Source organism: Xenopus laevis, chromosome 1L, assembly GCF_017654675.1.
Source record: "Xenopus laevis strain J_2021 chromosome 1L, Xenopus_laevis_v10.1, whole genome shotgun sequence".
Lineage (NCBI taxonomy): Eukaryota > Metazoa > Chordata > Amphibia > Anura > Pipidae > Xenopus > Xenopus laevis.
In genome coordinates, this window is record NC_054371.1 from 175,428,682 (window position 1) to 175,445,870 (window position 17,189).

Genomic DNA, 17,189 nt, shown 5'->3' on the forward strand with positions numbered 1-17,189 from the left:
CCCGACTTGAATATCATCGAAAATCTATGGGATGATATGAAGCAGGCTGTCCATGCTCGGCAGCCATCAAATTTAACTAAACTGGAGAGATTTTGTATGGACGAATGGTCAAAAATACAGCCATCCAGAATCCAGACACTCCTCAAAGGCTATAGGAGGAGTCTAGAGGCTGTTACATTTGCAAAAGGAGGCTCAACTAAGTATTGATGTAATATCTCTCTTGGGGTGCCCAAATTTATGCACCTGTCTAATTTTGTTATAATGCATATTGCATATTTCCTGTTATTTCAATAAACTTGATGTCACTGCTAAAATACTACTGTTTCCATAAGGCATGTTATATATTAAAAGGAAGTTGCTACTTTGAAAGCTAAGCCAATGAAAAACTCCAAAGAATTAAGAGGGGTTCCCAAACTTTTTCATGACTGTACATTTTAATGGAACACTATCACTTTTTCCCCACTGCTTATATATTCTTTGGACTATTTACTTTTTACCCTTTACGCGCCACAGAACAAAAAATCTACATTCTGTGGATAAAGTCTGAAGTGCCACAGAACATAGATTCTACGTTCTGCTGCACTTCCAGGGCTGCGAGCAGAGAAGCAGCTTTTAAAGCCGCTCCCTCATGACCCACTCATTCCCCTGCCCCATGGCAACAAGTCTCTGGGGCCAGGGCTGTGGAGTTGGTACATAAATCCTTTGAATCTTACTCAGTTTATGTTACCTCCCTCTCCAATTCCTCTGTTTTTAAAGGAATGGTAGCACCAAAAACCCAAAGTGTATCAAAGTAATTAAAATATAAAGTACTGTTTCTCTACACTGGTAAAAACGGTGTGTTTGCTTTGGAAAGCAGTTAATATAAATAAGCTGCTGTGTAGCCATGGGGGTAGCCATTCAAACTGGAAAAAAGAAAAGGGTTACATAGCCGATAACAGATAAAACACTGTTGTATTGGACAGGGCTTATCTGTTATGTGCTATGTAACTTGTGCCCTTTCTCCTTTTTTTTCCAGCAGCTTGAATGGCTGCCCCCATGGCTACACAGCAGCTGGTTTATATAAACTATACTAGTCTTTCTGGAGCAAACACACAGTTTTTACTAGTGCATGCCAACAGTATATTATATGTTAATTACTTATTACTGCCAACGTATTTATTACTTAATAATGCGAAAGCTCAAAAATATAAACCTTTAGTAATTCAAAAACAAATTCAAAGTTAAACTACATAAACCAATTGGAAAACCTAAAACAACATATACTGTATATGAATTGAGCCTGGCCTATAGCTGTAGAATAGCTGTTAAATACAATCAAAAATTAACAAATGTAATGTTCTCAGAACAGAATTGATTCTGCTATATCCTCCTCCTATTTAAAGTTGGTAGAAGTCGGAGTTGGTACATTTTTGGCATTTTCGCCCAGGGGCCCTTAGGCTGCAGCAGGCACCGGGAAACTATGTGTGTACGAAATGTCAGACAGCTGGCTTCTCCTAATAAACAGATTCTTTCAAATGAAAGTCCAGTGTTGATTGTAGTATGGATTACATGGTTAACTTACCAATAAGTATGGGGGTCCAGGTGCACAAGCCCCAGACCGTCAGCTTTTGGGAGGCAATAGATGCAATAAGATATTGATAGTAGGACTGGCACAAACCGGACTTCACTACAAATGCTTGATGCGATTAAAAGTATATTTTATTTAGCAAAAAACATCTCAAATCATGTAGCCTTGTGTGTTTCGTGCCATGCAAGTACTAAATCATCAGCTGGCTTCTGCTACATTGTTTCAAAATGAGACCATAATACCTTAAAAAAAATGTAGTAACTGTATCCTGGAAACTTAGAATTGCTTTCCTTTCATTCGGCAAATATATTTTCGGTTTTACATCCTCTTAAAAGGAACTAAATGAAATCCCTACTTAAAGGGATACTGTCATGGGAAAAAACATTTTTTTAAAATGAGTCAGTTAATAGTGCTGCTTCAGCAGAATTCTGCGCTGAAATCCATTTCTCAAAAGAGCAAACAGATTTTTTTTAAGTTCAATTTTGAAATCTGACATGGGGCTAGACATATTGTCAATTTCCCAGCTGCCCCAAGTCATGTGACTTGTGCTCTGATAAACTTCAATCACTCTTTACTGCTGTACTGCAAGTTGGAGTGATATCACCCTCTCCCTTCCCCCCCAGCAGCAAAACAAAAGCACAATGGGAAGGTAACCAGATAACAGCTCCCTAACACAAGATAACAGCTGCCTGGTAGATCTAAGAACAACACTCAATAGTAAAAACCCATGTCTCACTGAGACACATTCAGTTACATTGAGAAGGAAAAACAGCAGCCTGCCAGAAAGCATTTCTCTCCTAAAGTGCAGGCACAAGTCACATGACCAGGGGCAGCTGGGAAATTGACAAAATGTCTAGCCCCATGTCAGATTTCAAAATTGAATATTAAAAAATCTGTTTGCTCTTTTGAGAAATAGATTTCAGTGCAGAATTCTGCTGGAGTAGCACTATTAACTGATGCGTTTTGAAAAAAACATGTTTTCCGATGACAGGATCCCTTTAAGACAAAACTGTAAATTATCAGCACACCCTGGGTTAGTTTCCATGTATTCTGCCCAAAGGAGAGGTTGAGTTGTGCTGGTAGATGTAAGTACAGGTTTCACTATTAGTTTATACATGATATGATCATATTAGAAGAGAGCTGCAGAGTACCTGTTTTAGAGTTCTAAATCTATCTGACGAAAAGCTGAGAGTGTGATGATACTCTGCCAGACTTCTGTGTTCTTCAACAAATCTGCCTTCGCTCAAAATGAATTTGTGTGATAATAAACCGATTCTAATTGACATCCCAGGTACTTGCTTTGCTGATGGAGCGTGCATTGTACTTTACAGCTCTATAATAAAACAATTTAATTCCTAGCACTGTTTCTAATATGGCACATCAATAAAGCACTAAACTGTGCATTACTATTTCCCCCCTTCTTTAAAATACTTACCATTTCTAAAGTAATGGCTGTTTTGTTTTTTAAACAATGTAAAGAAAACAAATGTTTTAGAATTAGTGTTACCATGTAGCTATCTAAATGAGTATAAACAAAACTATGTTTAAAACAATACACATGGTTGGGTTTCATGCTTTACCTTACATCAATTACATATAATCTTATATTTATTCTACCATAAACTTTGCTGTAATTACAGTAGTCCTGCACAGCAACACTTCCTCCTTTCTTGCATAGAATTTATTGCAAACAAAGTTCCATTTGACAAGCCGATATGTGTCCCATTGTTTGCTTAAGCAAGCACATATCATAAACTACTATAGCAGTCGGGCACTTTTACTGTGCTGACAAATCAAAATAGAATAGTTTCCATTTTCATTGCAGTCAGATTTTTATAATTAAATAGAAGCTTTTAGGGAGTAGTTTACAGATAATAAACTTAATGTTATGTGGGTCTTACAGAACAAATGAAGCGGAGTGCTGTGCATTTACTGTATCTGTTAAAGCAAACATATAGCATAGCTAAAAGCCATTCTGATAATATAGATATATTCAATATGTATATACTGAATAATATATGGTACTGGTTTTATTTTGGGCTAAAAGTTAAAGGAAAACTTTACCCCCAAAATGAATACTTAAGCAACAGATATTTTATATCAAATTGAATGACATATTAAAGAATCTTACCAAACTGGAATATATATTTACATAAATATTGCCCTTTTACATCTCTTGCCTTGAACCACCATTTCGTGACTCTATCTGTGCTGCCTCAGAGATCACCTGACCAGAAATACTACAACACTAACTGTAACAGGAAGAAGTGAGGAAGCAAAAGGCAGAACTCTGTCTGTTATTGGCTCATGTGACCTTACATGTGGTTTGTATGTGTGCACAGCGAATCTTACGATCTCAGGGGGCGGCCCTTATTTTTTAAAATGGCAATTTTCTATTTATGATTACCCAATGGCACATACTACTAAAAAAGTATATTATTATGATAATGGTTCATTTACATGAAGCAGGGTTTTACATATGAGCTGTTTTACTCAGTATCTTTTAATAGAGACCTACATTGTTTGGGGGGTATAGTTTTCCTTTAATATCTTTAAAAATGAGCCCTTTATTGGAGCTCCCAATAGATCTAATATTGTCCCTGTTTCAAATGAAGGGTGGTTCCCTAACAGTCCCTGCCAGAAGCACAGTAGGAGGCGGACAGTTCCCTATCAGGTTAGCTTAGCTACTGAATGTTCCTGTCCTACAGTGCAGTGGGCTGAGTGCCGCCAGCTCCCCTGCACAGCCTGGGAAAGGAGGCAGCAGGAAATGGAACATATGGGCAGGACTAGTAGGGTTTTTGAAGAAATTTAAAAAAACAATTAACCTGCACTTTCCTTCTATAATTAAAACTGTATAATGCACTGGCACATTCTTGTTTTTCACGCTGTAGATCTCCTTTACAGGAGAACTATCTTCAAAATGAAAATGTAATATAAGCTTCAGCAAACTGAAATAAGAAACTTTCTAAATACAATCAATTAAAAATTCTTTACTGTTTCTAAAATAATCAAGTTTATCGTCACTATCCTTCTCTCGGCATCTGTTTCTCTTAATTCACTTTTCATGCAGGAGTTGGGTGTCAGATATTCATTGACAGTTAGATCCAATATATCTTATAGGGGGGGCTCCTTTTGCCTAGAAGATGTATTAGAGTTCACTCTATTAAAACACCAGACATTGTGTCTCTCTACAGTTATTTTGTTAGATTTTGTTTGTACTGGAATCAGTTATTTGAGTGAGCTCTAATACATCTGCTAGGAAAGGGAGCCCCCCTAAAAGATATATTGGATCATTCATCTGACACCCAACTGCTGCATGAAGACAGAATGAAGAGAAACAGCTGCTGAGAGAGGGATAATGAAGATAAACTCAATTATTTCAGAAATGATGCAGAATATTTAATTGATTGTATTTATAAAGTTTATTATTTCAGGTTCAGGAAGCTTATATTATACTGTATTTCCATTTCCGCGATAGTTCCCCTTTTAAAGTTACTAGAGCCTCAGAGCTGGAAATCCAGCAAGCACTGAGGGATAAAAAGGAGAAGAAAGATTGTGGAGTGCAAAAAAGTATGCATGTAACAAAAACTCCTTGCCAAATTGGCTATAAAGCCTAAATTATAGCAACAGTAACAACAAAAAATTAGATTGTTGTAGAGTAATTAAAATATAATGATGGCTTTCATGCACTGATGTGTTTGCTTTAGAAAGACTAATGTAGTAAATAAGCTGCTGTGTGTAGCCATGGGGCAGCCATAGTAACATAGTAAGTTAGGTTGAAAAAAGACACATGTCCATCAAGTTCAACCTTTTAAGTCTCTCTCTCTCTCCTATATATAATTTTTCAAGAGGGACCAGCAGTCCCTATTTTAAATCACCAAGTGTTTATTATCACATCACTGTGCATCTAACGTTTCGGGGCTGAATAATAATAATAATAAACACTTGCTGGTCCCTCTTGAAAAATTCTGTATATATTTTGACCAAGCACCCACTACAAGGAAGCTTTGGCAAGAGTGCGGGTACTTTCTGAATATATATATATATATATATATATATATATATATATATATATATATATATATATATATATATATATATATCCTGCCTAACTGCTAGTTGATCCAGAGAAAGGTAAAAAAAAACATTTGAAGCCTCTCCAATTTGCCATTCAAAACACAGGTTATATATAGCAGATAACATATGCACTCTGCAGAATCCCATTGTATTCATTTCATATAGACATTTTATTAGCACAAACATTTCAATTTATTTTATACGTATTTTTATGTATATACAGGAAATAGTTGGGACAAAAGAAGAAAAACATTAAAAAGACAAACACTTAAATAAATGCAATATATAATGTCCGTTCAAAAGTGTTGTTTTTGGACCATCTTGTCACAGGATGACTAACCAACATATACTCCCATTTATATATCTGAATGATCATTTAAAAAGGCCTGTTGGGGGAAAAACAAAATATAAATAAAACAAAAGCATCTGTGGAAAATTATGAATAAAACAATGGCTTGTATTAATCATGGTTACGTTTTTTTTGGGTTTTTATATCACTTAGAAAGCACAGACAACTTTTCACAGATAACTTGATATATTTACTTATTAAAGAGCTGACACTGCTAAATACTACTGTTCTGCTAAGGTAACTTAAAAACCAGAGATTCTAATAAAGTAATGTGAAACCAGGTAAAATGGTTTCATGACTGTAGCAATTACGTTTATTAATTTGTAGTATAATGTCCATACAGTCATTTTAAAACAATCCTCTATAAAGGAACACAGTTTCATAATGAATATGTGTGTGGACCAAAGCTAGCAGCAAATTAAATAGTAGTTTCCTATTAATACATAAGCAGAAGTAATGACAGTTTTCTTGCATTCACTCATATTGGCTTTAACTCTTTCTCGAACAGCCAATTTGACACAAAGGGGCTGATTCACTAAGGGTCGAATATCGAGGGTTTATTAACCCTCGATATTGAAATCCTTCGACTTCGAATATCGAAGTTGAAGGATTTAGCGCAGATAGTACGATCGAAGGATTATTCCTTCGATCGAACGATAAAATCCTTCGAATCGAACGATTCGAAGGATTTAAATCCAACGATCGAAGGAATATCCTTTGATCAAAAAAAGTTAGCCAAGCCTATGGGGACCTTCCCCATAGGCTAACATTGACTTCGGTAGCTTTTAGATGGCGAACTAGGGGGTCGAAGTTTTTTTTAGAGAGACAGTACTTCGACTATCGAATGGTCGAACGATTTTTAGTTCGAATCCTTCGAGTCGAAGTAGCCCATTCGATGGTCGAAGTAGCCCAAAAAAACCTTCGAAATTCGAAGTTTTTTTACTTCGAATCCTTCACTCGAAGTTAGTGAATCGGCCCCAAACTGTTGCAATAACAGCTAACCATTTTTTCTATTTGAGGGTATTTTCTGGATTTTACTTTGTGTTTGGTTACTGTACTGTATACATGAGTTTGAAGTTATTTCTTAGTGTATTTACAACTGAAAGCAGTATTTAGTTATCCCTTTCTGTTCTCTGCTTCTGACTCAGATTTGTTCTTCTCCAATATTGTTTCAGTGCAAAGAATATAAACAGCCAGACAAATACTGCCTTTCTAATATGTGGAAGTTGCTTTTAAAATAATAAAAAAAGTCTAAAATATCTAACCAGTGATGTATTTTACAAGTTGGTTGTGGCAATAAAGTGATGTGATTATCTGTTTTATTCTGTTGTTTTTTTTTTTAAAAAAAAAATGTCAGGGTGGGATCTGGAAAAGGAACATTAGTTAATATTTTTTTGTAATTTTTAGGGATGCACCGAATCCAGGATTCAGTTCCAGAATCGGCCTTTTTCAGCAGGATTCGGCCCAAATCCCTCTGCCCGGCCGAACCCTAATTTGCATATGCTTTACCATGCAAACCCTAATCTGTAAATTTTCTGTTTAATTTGCAACTGTAAATTAGGGGTTGGGAGGGAAATCACATGACGTTTTGTCACAAAACAAGGAAGTAAAACATGTTTTCCCCTTCCCACCCCTAATTTACATATTTGGCCGAGGATTAGGGGGTTTGGCCGAATCCAAAATAGTGGATTCGGTGCATCCGTAGTAATTTTCCACTGTTTTCTATGACAAACTCAAAATATAAAATGTTTCCCTTTTTACCTTTCATTCATTTTAGCCATGTGCTGGGTAAAGCTAAGAAAATTTACAGATTAGGGTTTGCATGGTAAAGCCAACCTTGTTATGTAAAAACCTAATGTAAACATATTGTTCTCACGAGTGCTTCGCAGTTAATGTGAACAGATGATCAAAAGCAGCTGGCAGTGAAAAGGTTAATGGTTTTACAATGCAAACCATAGAAGGTCAGTGGTGCATGAAGCTCTAGATAAGAGAACATTTACAATAAAAACATTTTGTGGAAACAGATGCTATAAGTTATGTTAGTAATACTTGTACCTTTACAGTGTCAGCTGAAGTTGCATTCTTTTGGATAGGTTTTCCACGGCACTTAAGATATTCTTTCACAAGGTCGGCAGCCTCATCCCAGCTTACAAAAAAAAAAATTTAAAATTTAGTTTTTGGTGCCAATATGATATACAAAAATTTTTTTTCCCTGCAATTAATGCTTACGAATGCACTTCTAATGAGCAGGTTTTGCTTTCCATTTTTTTGTTCTGGAAACACAGTATAAGCTGCTTAGAACATCATTGTCTCCATGTTTATAGTTATCCACATAAACAGGCACTTTACTGTTCTCTTTAAGACTTTTAAAAATGTAGTATACACCAAAAAGTTAAAAAAATCTATCAGGACGTGGCTCTTAGACTCCTCCACAGAGCGTATGTGTCGCCCAAAATAGCACACAAGATAGGCATAACTCAGACTCCTAACTGCGTAAAGTGCAACCACCCAGATGCCACACTAGAACATGCTCTGTGGTCGTGCACAAAACTAAATACCCTTTGGAATGTAGTCCTATCACAAATCGCAAATCTGTGCTACATTAACACAACACGGACAAATCCACAAATTGTACTGGGATTGTACCCTGCAGCCCCTAACAACACTATCAAAGGTAACATCAGACTTGCTGATACAATGGTATTAACCGCAGTTAAGACCATCCTGGAATTCTGGACTAACGAGCAACCCCCTTCAACACAAATGTGGGAATGCAATTTGCTATATACAATGCAACTACATTGGGTCCTAGAATTACAAGACAAGGAATCCTAGGGTTCTTGTTTCTTTGATATTTGGAGCAAATATTTAGACACACTTGATGGACAAAAATACCACAAACTACTAGCACCCTTCTGATATACTAAATGGTGGACCAAAGCCTCCCTCAGGGGAGAACTCAGACGAAAATCCATAAATTAGATAAGAAGAAGCTCGCCTCCTCCTCCTCCAACACTTAAATCCTGTGCAGGGCGATTTGCCCTGAGAAGACAACAAACGACATGGAAAAGACATCCATTCACCCCTCTCCTCTTCCTTCCCATCCTCACTTTCAACCCTTCTCTATTCTATTCCTACTCTAATTTGTTTTAAGTTACTCATATGCTAAATGCATGTTACCGTGCAACTGGGACTCACAAAAGGATGTGTTGAACCGTGGCTAAGGTCACATATCGTATGTAAGCATCTATAACTTGAATGTGGCTACAAAGCAACAAACATGTATTCTGCACGGTTGTTTGATATTTACTTTTGTAATAGCATCCATTTATTTTATTGAAAATTTAATAAAAGTTATATAAAAAAAAAATGTAGTATACACAGTTTCAAAAAAGGTGATCACAAGCATGTTGAATTAGATTGCTGTAAAAGTTACACTAATAACAGTTAACCTACCAATGTGTGTTTGCAAGGCATTCTGCAATAGATCTCACTCTGTCGGATTGGATGGCTTGCCGTTTCAACATACTAAAGTACTTAGTCTTCACAAACCTTTCAATCTGATGTTTCTCAATTATGTTGCTTAATATCAGGTCTCTTATCTATAAACCAAAAAATGTTTTTTCATTAGGCAAGTTATAAACATTAGGCATTTTGTACAAACACTCTGATATACACCGTATTTTTCCCCTTTCTCATATACATACAACTTTGGAGACTTTGGGAGCACACTGAATAATTATCTAATTAATTTGTTACACACATTAAATAACATACTCATGTAAATAACTTCAATTACAGGTATGGGATCAGTTATCTGAAAACCAGTTATCCAGAAAGCTCCAAATTACAGAAAGGCACCTCCCATAGACTCCATTTTATCCAAATAAGCCAAATTTTTAAAAATTATTTCCTCTGTAATAATAAAACAGTACCTTGTACTTGATCCAAACTAAGATATAATTCATCCTTATTGGAAGCAAAACCAGCCTACTGGGGTTATTTAATTATATAATTAATTAAATCATTTTAATTATGTAATTAAAATTATTTAATTATATAATTAATTAAATAATTTTAATTATGTAATTAAAATAACGCAGTGGGGCATCAGACATAGAAAGTATTGGGTATTGCCTTTGTGAACAGAGGTGTTTAAGTTGAAAGAACAAAAGTCCCAAACAATGTTATCTCTAATGTCTTCTTGGCTGTGTTCACAAATATTATTGTATGCACCCTTTTTAAGCGCGTGTGCATACTTTTAAAAAATAGTGCGTGTAGGGCAAAATAAATCAATTATGTGTTTTCACCCAAAATGGGTGCACCACACTTTACTGTGTGTGCTGGAATCAAAATTTGTATGCATGTTCATGAGGACATAGCTTTAGAGAACATTGGTCCCAAAGAAGCCAAATGGACCCAAAAATACATTATGGCCTAGAGTAGAAATGTTTGTCAGCTGCGTCATATGAGCTTCATGGAGTTACCAGAGAGTTTTACTTTAGAGTGCATCTATTTAACCAATGTCATGGCTACATAAGAATCAATGCAGTCTGCAGTAAGTAGACAAATAATAAACTCAGGATACAGTTCCTAGACCAGGGATCCCTAACCTTTTTCACCTGTGAGCAACATTCAGAAGTAAAAGGAGTTGGGGAGCAACACTAGCATGAAAAATGTTCTTGGGGTGCCCAATAAGTGCTGCGATTGGCCATTTAGTAGCCCCTATGTGGATTGTCAAACTACATTGAGGCTCTGTTTGGCAGAGAGTTTTTTATACAACCAAAACTTGCCTCCAAGCCTGGAATGCAAAAATAAGCTCCTGCTTTGAGGCCACTGGGAGCAACATCCAAGGGTTTGGTGAGCAACATGTTGCTCACGAACTACTGGTTGGGGATCACTGTCCTAGACTATATATATAAGTCTAATTTTAAAGGGAGGATTTGTCATCCCTATAGTTTACATATGTTCCCCTAGATAATAATTCAATGAAACCTATTAACTAATATATTAACAAAGAGAATGTAGAATGGGGATAGAGAAACACCATCCTTATCCCTGAGGCCTCTATGCAGGGTTGCCAGGCATCTACTTGTGTACAGGGTAGTAACCCACTTACCTCCTTTTGGAGATTTAGGCTGCTTGCTTTACTGACTGGCAGTACGTGGGTGGAGACCCACTCCTATAAGGGTAAGGTCACACTGTGAGTTTCGGGTAGATTTAGTCGCCCGGCGACTAATCGCCTCTTCTTCCCCTTCTAGAATGAAAAAATGCCTGCAGCATGGCACTTGTGCAATTTGTTTTCCGAAGTCGCCTGAAGTCGCCTCACAAGGAAACTTTGGGCGACTTCGAAAAATGAAGTGCCATGAGTGCCATGCCGCAGGCGTTTTCCATTCTAGCAGGCAGAAGATAGGGGAAAACAGTTTGGGGAGATTAGTCGCCCCAAAGAAGAGGGCTGGGCGACTAAATCTCCCCGAATCTCACAGTGTGACCTTACCCTAACACAAGTTCGATAACTTAAAGTAAGAGAGGACTCCCCTGGGGGTCTTACCCCATATGCATTTGAGTGATCGATTCTCTCTAAATGACTGCATGTAGCAGTTCCCAAAAGGAAGTACAACTCCTCTTCCTTTCCTCCCATACTCTTAAAAGACACTATTATTCGTTGGTCTTTAAAATTGTTTGATGAAATAATGATACAGTGACACCTACTGGCAAAGTGTCAAATAGCTAACTTATTTAATTAAATCAGCAGAATATTTCATATCAGTATTTGGTAGATCAACTGTACGGGTGTTAGTTATTAAAGATTGAATTGTGCTCGAGTATTTTTCGGGATAAAAAAAAAAAAAAACGAATGTTTCGAGATTTATTATGCCCTGAAGCTCCAAAAAGTCAGAATCCGAAAATACTCCAGCTAAATCCTTTTGAGGTCATTTACAAGTCAATGGCAGAGGCCCCTTGAACCATTTGAAGATGTTTTCAGCCTTCATGATTTTCAGATTTTTTTTCAGTGGTTTGCACTTAAACACCCAATCTATTCAAGGTATTTGAGTTTCCACCCTATCGCATTTAATCAAGTTTTTTACATTTGGGTTTTTTCATAAATAAGTAAACATTTGAGTTTAATCGAGGTAGAAAAAAACCTCACAATTCGACCTTTGATAAATAACTACCTATGGGTTACATAGATTTATATAGTGTGGTGAAATAGGTTAAAGGGGCAGATCACCTACAAGTTAAGTTATAGAATGGCCAATTCTTAGTAACTACAAATGGGTCTTCATTATTTATTTTATATAGTTTTTAATTTTGATTACTCTTCTATCTATTCCGGTTCTCATCTATTCATAGTCCAGTCTCTTATTCGAATCGATGCATGGTTGCTAGGGTAATTTGGATCCTAGCAACCAGATTGCTGAAAATGCAAACTGGAGAGCTGCTGAATTAAAAGCTAAATAACTCAAAACCACAAATAATAAAACATGAAAACCAATTGCAAATTGTCTCAGAATTTCACTCTCTGCATAATACTAAAAGTTAACTCAAAGGTGAACAACCCTTCAAATATAGGTGCTGGAGGGTTGAGCAGAACAGGATGCTTTTCAAGGCACACCTGCATTTTAACTTAATGGCGAGTGCCGCATGATGGATCGTCACCCTGTCGCCATTTCTGAAGAGGAGCGCAAGCAGAGAATTGGTAAGTTAGTTCTTAATAAAGACTTTGCAAATTTAAAGTTAAATGTGTCTTGGTGTTTTTTTTTTCGTTATATGAAAACATTTTTTTTCTATGTTACTGGTCTTTTAAGCAGCAGCCATGTATAGTGAGAAATGTCCAACATACTGCCACCTTCTTCGAATAATCTTTGTTACACATGACCCTGAGGACTACAGACACGAAGCAGAGTTTCCCCATATAAAAAAGATTGTGTCAGTAAAGCTCATAAAGGGAAATGACACCAGGATACTTTGCACTCTACAGGGATTGAATGTAAAATGTGATTCTGTTACCTGAGAAGCAAAGCCAGCCACTTCACCAGTGTTCATGCAGTCAGCCACTTGTTGTAAAACAGTTTCTGGATTACATGTAGACAGGAAACCCTGAAACATAAAAAATAAAAATACAAAAATGAAGCTGTAGAAATGATTATAATGTTCATTAAGCTGCCTTAAGAAGGCAAAATCTGCAGCATGGGACCATAGTACAGTGGATTCAATGCAGTCCCCATTTGAGGTTCAATATCAGGGCCCCCTTCGATTAATAGCGAAATTATAGATATAAGAAAACTATTTTGTATCACCCTTTTAGCTACAAAAGTCTTTACCCCAAATAATTTCACCCTAGTTAAATGGCACCTGGCACAGTATAATTGGTTCCTGCACTCGAGGTGGGGGGGCAAATAGAGCCTGTGATAGGAGGAGTGTTGCTACCAAAGGAGACTAGAATGGCCCATAGATTGATCTAAGAAAGAGGAGAAATACAACATGCTGTTAAACAGAATGGCAGAACAGATGTAAATATAGATAATTAATTCTTAGACAGGAAGCAGCATTGAGAAAAGCATACCTATCTAAACAGAAAATAGAGGGAAGCTGAATTGTGTGGAAGTGTGGATGCTTGCTGTGAATAGCTCTCCTTGAAAGGAGGGGGATGTAAATTCACCCTAAATTTATCTCTATTTAGAAAGTACACCCCATTCTAAACATTTATTTTTTGGGAATTAACTGAATTTATTGCTCCTTCTTTTCCATGTGGGAAATTAACAAAAGGCACCCAAAAGTAAAAGCTGGAAGATCAATCTCCCCATTCTAAACATTTTTTGGGAATTACCTGAATTTGTTGCTCCTTCTTTTCCATGTGGGGAATTAACAAAAGGCACCCCAAAGTAAAAGCCGGAAGATCAATCTGTGCATACTGCTTGGCAATACCGACAACATCCAGATCAGCTAATACGGGACACCTAAAAAATGCACACAAAAATATGTGAATGATTCCTGTAAAATGGTTTCATGATTTTGAAACTTTCCAGATAGCAAAATAAGTTTACAACAAATTGATAGGAAAAGCGAGGGCCAAATTATGTAGGGGTATCTTAATGCAAGTACAGTAGTCAGCCCTTTAGTGTTAAATACTAAATTAAGGGACATAATATAAACAAACATTATATATATATATATATATATATATATATAATTGTTTGAATATAGGAATGCACACTGGGATTTAAATCCCAGTGTGCATTCCTATATTCAAACAATTCTATACAACTGGCGAGGAATAGCACCTGGGTCTGATGGATATTCGCATGGGAGTGCTTAAACCTAATGAATTTGTATATATATATATATATATATATATATATATATATATATATATATATATATATATATATATATATATATATATATATATATATATATATATATATAATCAATAAAGTGTCCGACGGTACCAGCACTCAAAACAATACGAAGCCAGTGGTGCACGATCCAAGATGAGATAAATAGCATATCCTCCATTTGATACTTTTTTTTTAACGGTTACATAAAAGTATCTTGTTTATCACAATGTACTTACTTAAGTAGAACAACAAAACACTCATAGCATTCTTCCATCTGAGAGGGGCTTGGGGGGCATGATGCTAAAAAAGAAAATGTAACAGATGGGAAAAGTGTTTTTTAATGACTTATCTTATAATGCTTTTCAGTCCATATTAATATAGTGTTTAACTCCCCACCCATATTCTGCCATTGTTTGAAGACCTCTGCTTTGCTCCTTTTATTTCTTCTATTGATAAATCTTTGCCTGCCCTTTCTGCTGATAGCTCGATTTTAAGGCAAACGTTATGCTACTTTGCCTGCACCCGGATGCATTGTGATGGCTCAGGTGCAGGTGGATTTCGGTGCTGACATGCAAACTTGCATTTTGGTTCGGACATGTAAATTCTTGCATTTTGGTGCTGAAATCATTTGTGTGTGCCTGCACCCATGCTGATGCAAAAGATCCAGGTGCAGGAAAAGTAAGTGGTTGATTCCCCTTAGCGGCTGAGATTTTCAGCAGGCTGAGTTTCAGTCCAGTGTGACGTTAGCTTTAAAAAGTTCTCTTGCTTCTCCAATGTAGTTTTCTTCGGATTTCTTTTGCCTTTACTTGATTATCTTCTGTACTTCTCTTTTACTTTGTTTCCTTGCCTTTTCTATCCTTCTTGCACACTACCAGCCTTCTTTTACTTTAACCTTCTCCCCGCAAGTACGCCTTTCTTAATCCTCTGTTTTTCTTCTCTTATACTCTACTTCCATTACCCAACATCACCCTCTCCTCTCCCACACCTCAATGGGCTCCTTCCTCTTCCTTCTTCTTTTCTTTATCTGCAACCCAACTCTCCCATTTCACTATTCTCCCTCATCTTGCCTTATCATTTATGCTTCTTTTCTCTTACCTTACCAGTTTTCCCCACATTTTTATTTTGCTTCTATTTAAGCTGAACAAACTGAGCTTTCATATTGTCAGCATGGAATGATTTGGGAACGGGTTAAGTAGCAGGACACAATATGTGCAACTTAACCAATTCTGGTGTTGCTTGTATAAAAGGAAAATCTGTGACTAGGAAAACAAGCATTCAGTTACATAGGGCTAAAGCTGCTTTGCCCATATGACAGAAGTATGGTAGCCATATGAAAACTCACCAGGGTAAATTTAAGCTATTGGGCATGCAAATATTTTAAAAGGAATAGTAAGGCAAAAAATAAAAAACATTTGTATAGCAAAATACCAAAGACAGCAATGTACCTGTTACAAAAGGTGACAGAATAGCACTTCGCCAAGCTCTGCTGAAGTTGGGTATCTACAAACAAGAATCAAGTTGCAAAAGATTAAAATACTCTAAACTATTGATGAAAATTATATAGAGAAAATGCTGCATAAATGCCAAAATACATACCTCCCAGAGACAATGCACACCAGAGATTGCTACTAGAACCTTTCTGAGATAATGCATCTAAAAAACAGAAAAGGGAAGATGTTGTAAGTGGAAATTGTATAACTTAAGAATAAAAGCAGTGCATACAACAGAGATGAAACTGAAAATAGTACACTGGATAGTCCTTTTAAATGAGTCTTGGGAGGTATAGACTATGCTGTGCTTAAAGGGGTTGTTCTGATATTCTGAGACAAGAATTGGTTTTAATTTTTTAATATTTAAGGTTTTTGAATTGTTTAGCTTTTTATTCAGCAGCTCTTCAATTTGCATCTTAACCAATCTGGTAACTAGGGTCCAAATTACCCTAGCAACCATGCACTGATTTGAATAAGAGACCGGAATATGAATAGGAGATGGTTTGACTAGAAAGATGAGTAATAAAAAGTAGCAATAACAATACATTTATCGCCTTACAGGAGGGGTCCTTTCCTCCTGCCGAAGGGCAAGCAGTAGGCAAGAGGCCCAGCCTGCATCAGTAATTTGCATGTCATTTAGGGTGTGTGAAGGGGTGCGGGGGATACCTAAACAGTGATAAGCCAAGTCACGGAGGCACCCAAGGAGCTCTCAGTTGCATTTGCACCTCAGTCTGCACAGCACAAATTTCCTCCAGCTACAGTTCCTCCACTCAGGGCCTGAATTTGGGGTAGGCAGACAAAAGAGGTACATGCCTAGCCCTCACCCCACTTCCCACTGTTGTGCCCTAGGCACATTCTTCATCTGCCTACCCCTAGTTCCAGCCCTGTGCTTATATGCATGCCTTCTCTGCATTCATGGGGCAGTCGCAGGTCTCTGTCCTAAGAGGCTTGTGGTAATAAATTTTGACAGGAAGGCAAGGTGCATTGTGCCCTCTTTATCCATTCTATACATTGGTCTGTTATATAACACTAAACATCTATTAATTGAGTCCACAAAACACTCACTGTCATGTACTGTATAAATAGCCAGAATCAGTTATAGGTTAGGTGAATGCGTTACAAATTAGGTATATGCAAGGGTTGCAATCTGGAGAACAGAAGTAAAACGTTGGCAACATTGAAATCCCTGTGTCTTTTCTAATCAGTATCAGAGCTGATACAAATGTTTGCTTATAACTTTTTACATTTAAGATTTTTAATTGAATATATCCAAGATATTGTAATGTAAATAACTTTTATGTTTCAATCAAAGAGCATTCCCCAAGGTGTGCCAAATATACTTCCTCTATTTTCCTCCTATTATA

At 36.7% G+C, this 17,189-nt stretch overlaps 1 protein-coding gene across 2 annotated transcripts in view; it reads right to left on the reverse strand.

The window, feature by feature from the left end:
• Positions 1-5,958: 5,958 nt before the first annotated feature.
• kntc1.L (kinetochore associated 1 L homeolog) overlaps positions 5,959-17,189 on the reverse strand; it is a 97,137-nt gene continuing 85,906 nt past the window's right edge. For both annotated transcript variants that reach the window (XM_041567596.1, XM_018263080.2), the window contains 8 exons: positions 15,932-15,988; positions 15,781-15,835; positions 14,572-14,635; positions 13,825-13,954; positions 13,005-13,094; positions 9,450-9,595; positions 8,049-8,139; positions 5,959-6,030 (listed from right to left, as the gene is read on the reverse strand). In XM_041567596.1, coding sequence (XP_041423530.1) covers positions 6,001-6,030; positions 8,049-8,139; positions 9,450-9,595; positions 13,005-13,094; positions 13,825-13,954; positions 14,572-14,635; positions 15,781-15,835; positions 15,932-15,988 — 663 coding nt within the window. In that variant the 3' untranslated portion in view covers positions 5,959-6,000. The remainder of the gene's footprint in view (positions 6,031-8,048; positions 8,140-9,449; positions 9,596-13,004; positions 13,095-13,824; positions 13,955-14,571; positions 14,636-15,780; positions 15,836-15,931; positions 15,989-17,189) is intronic.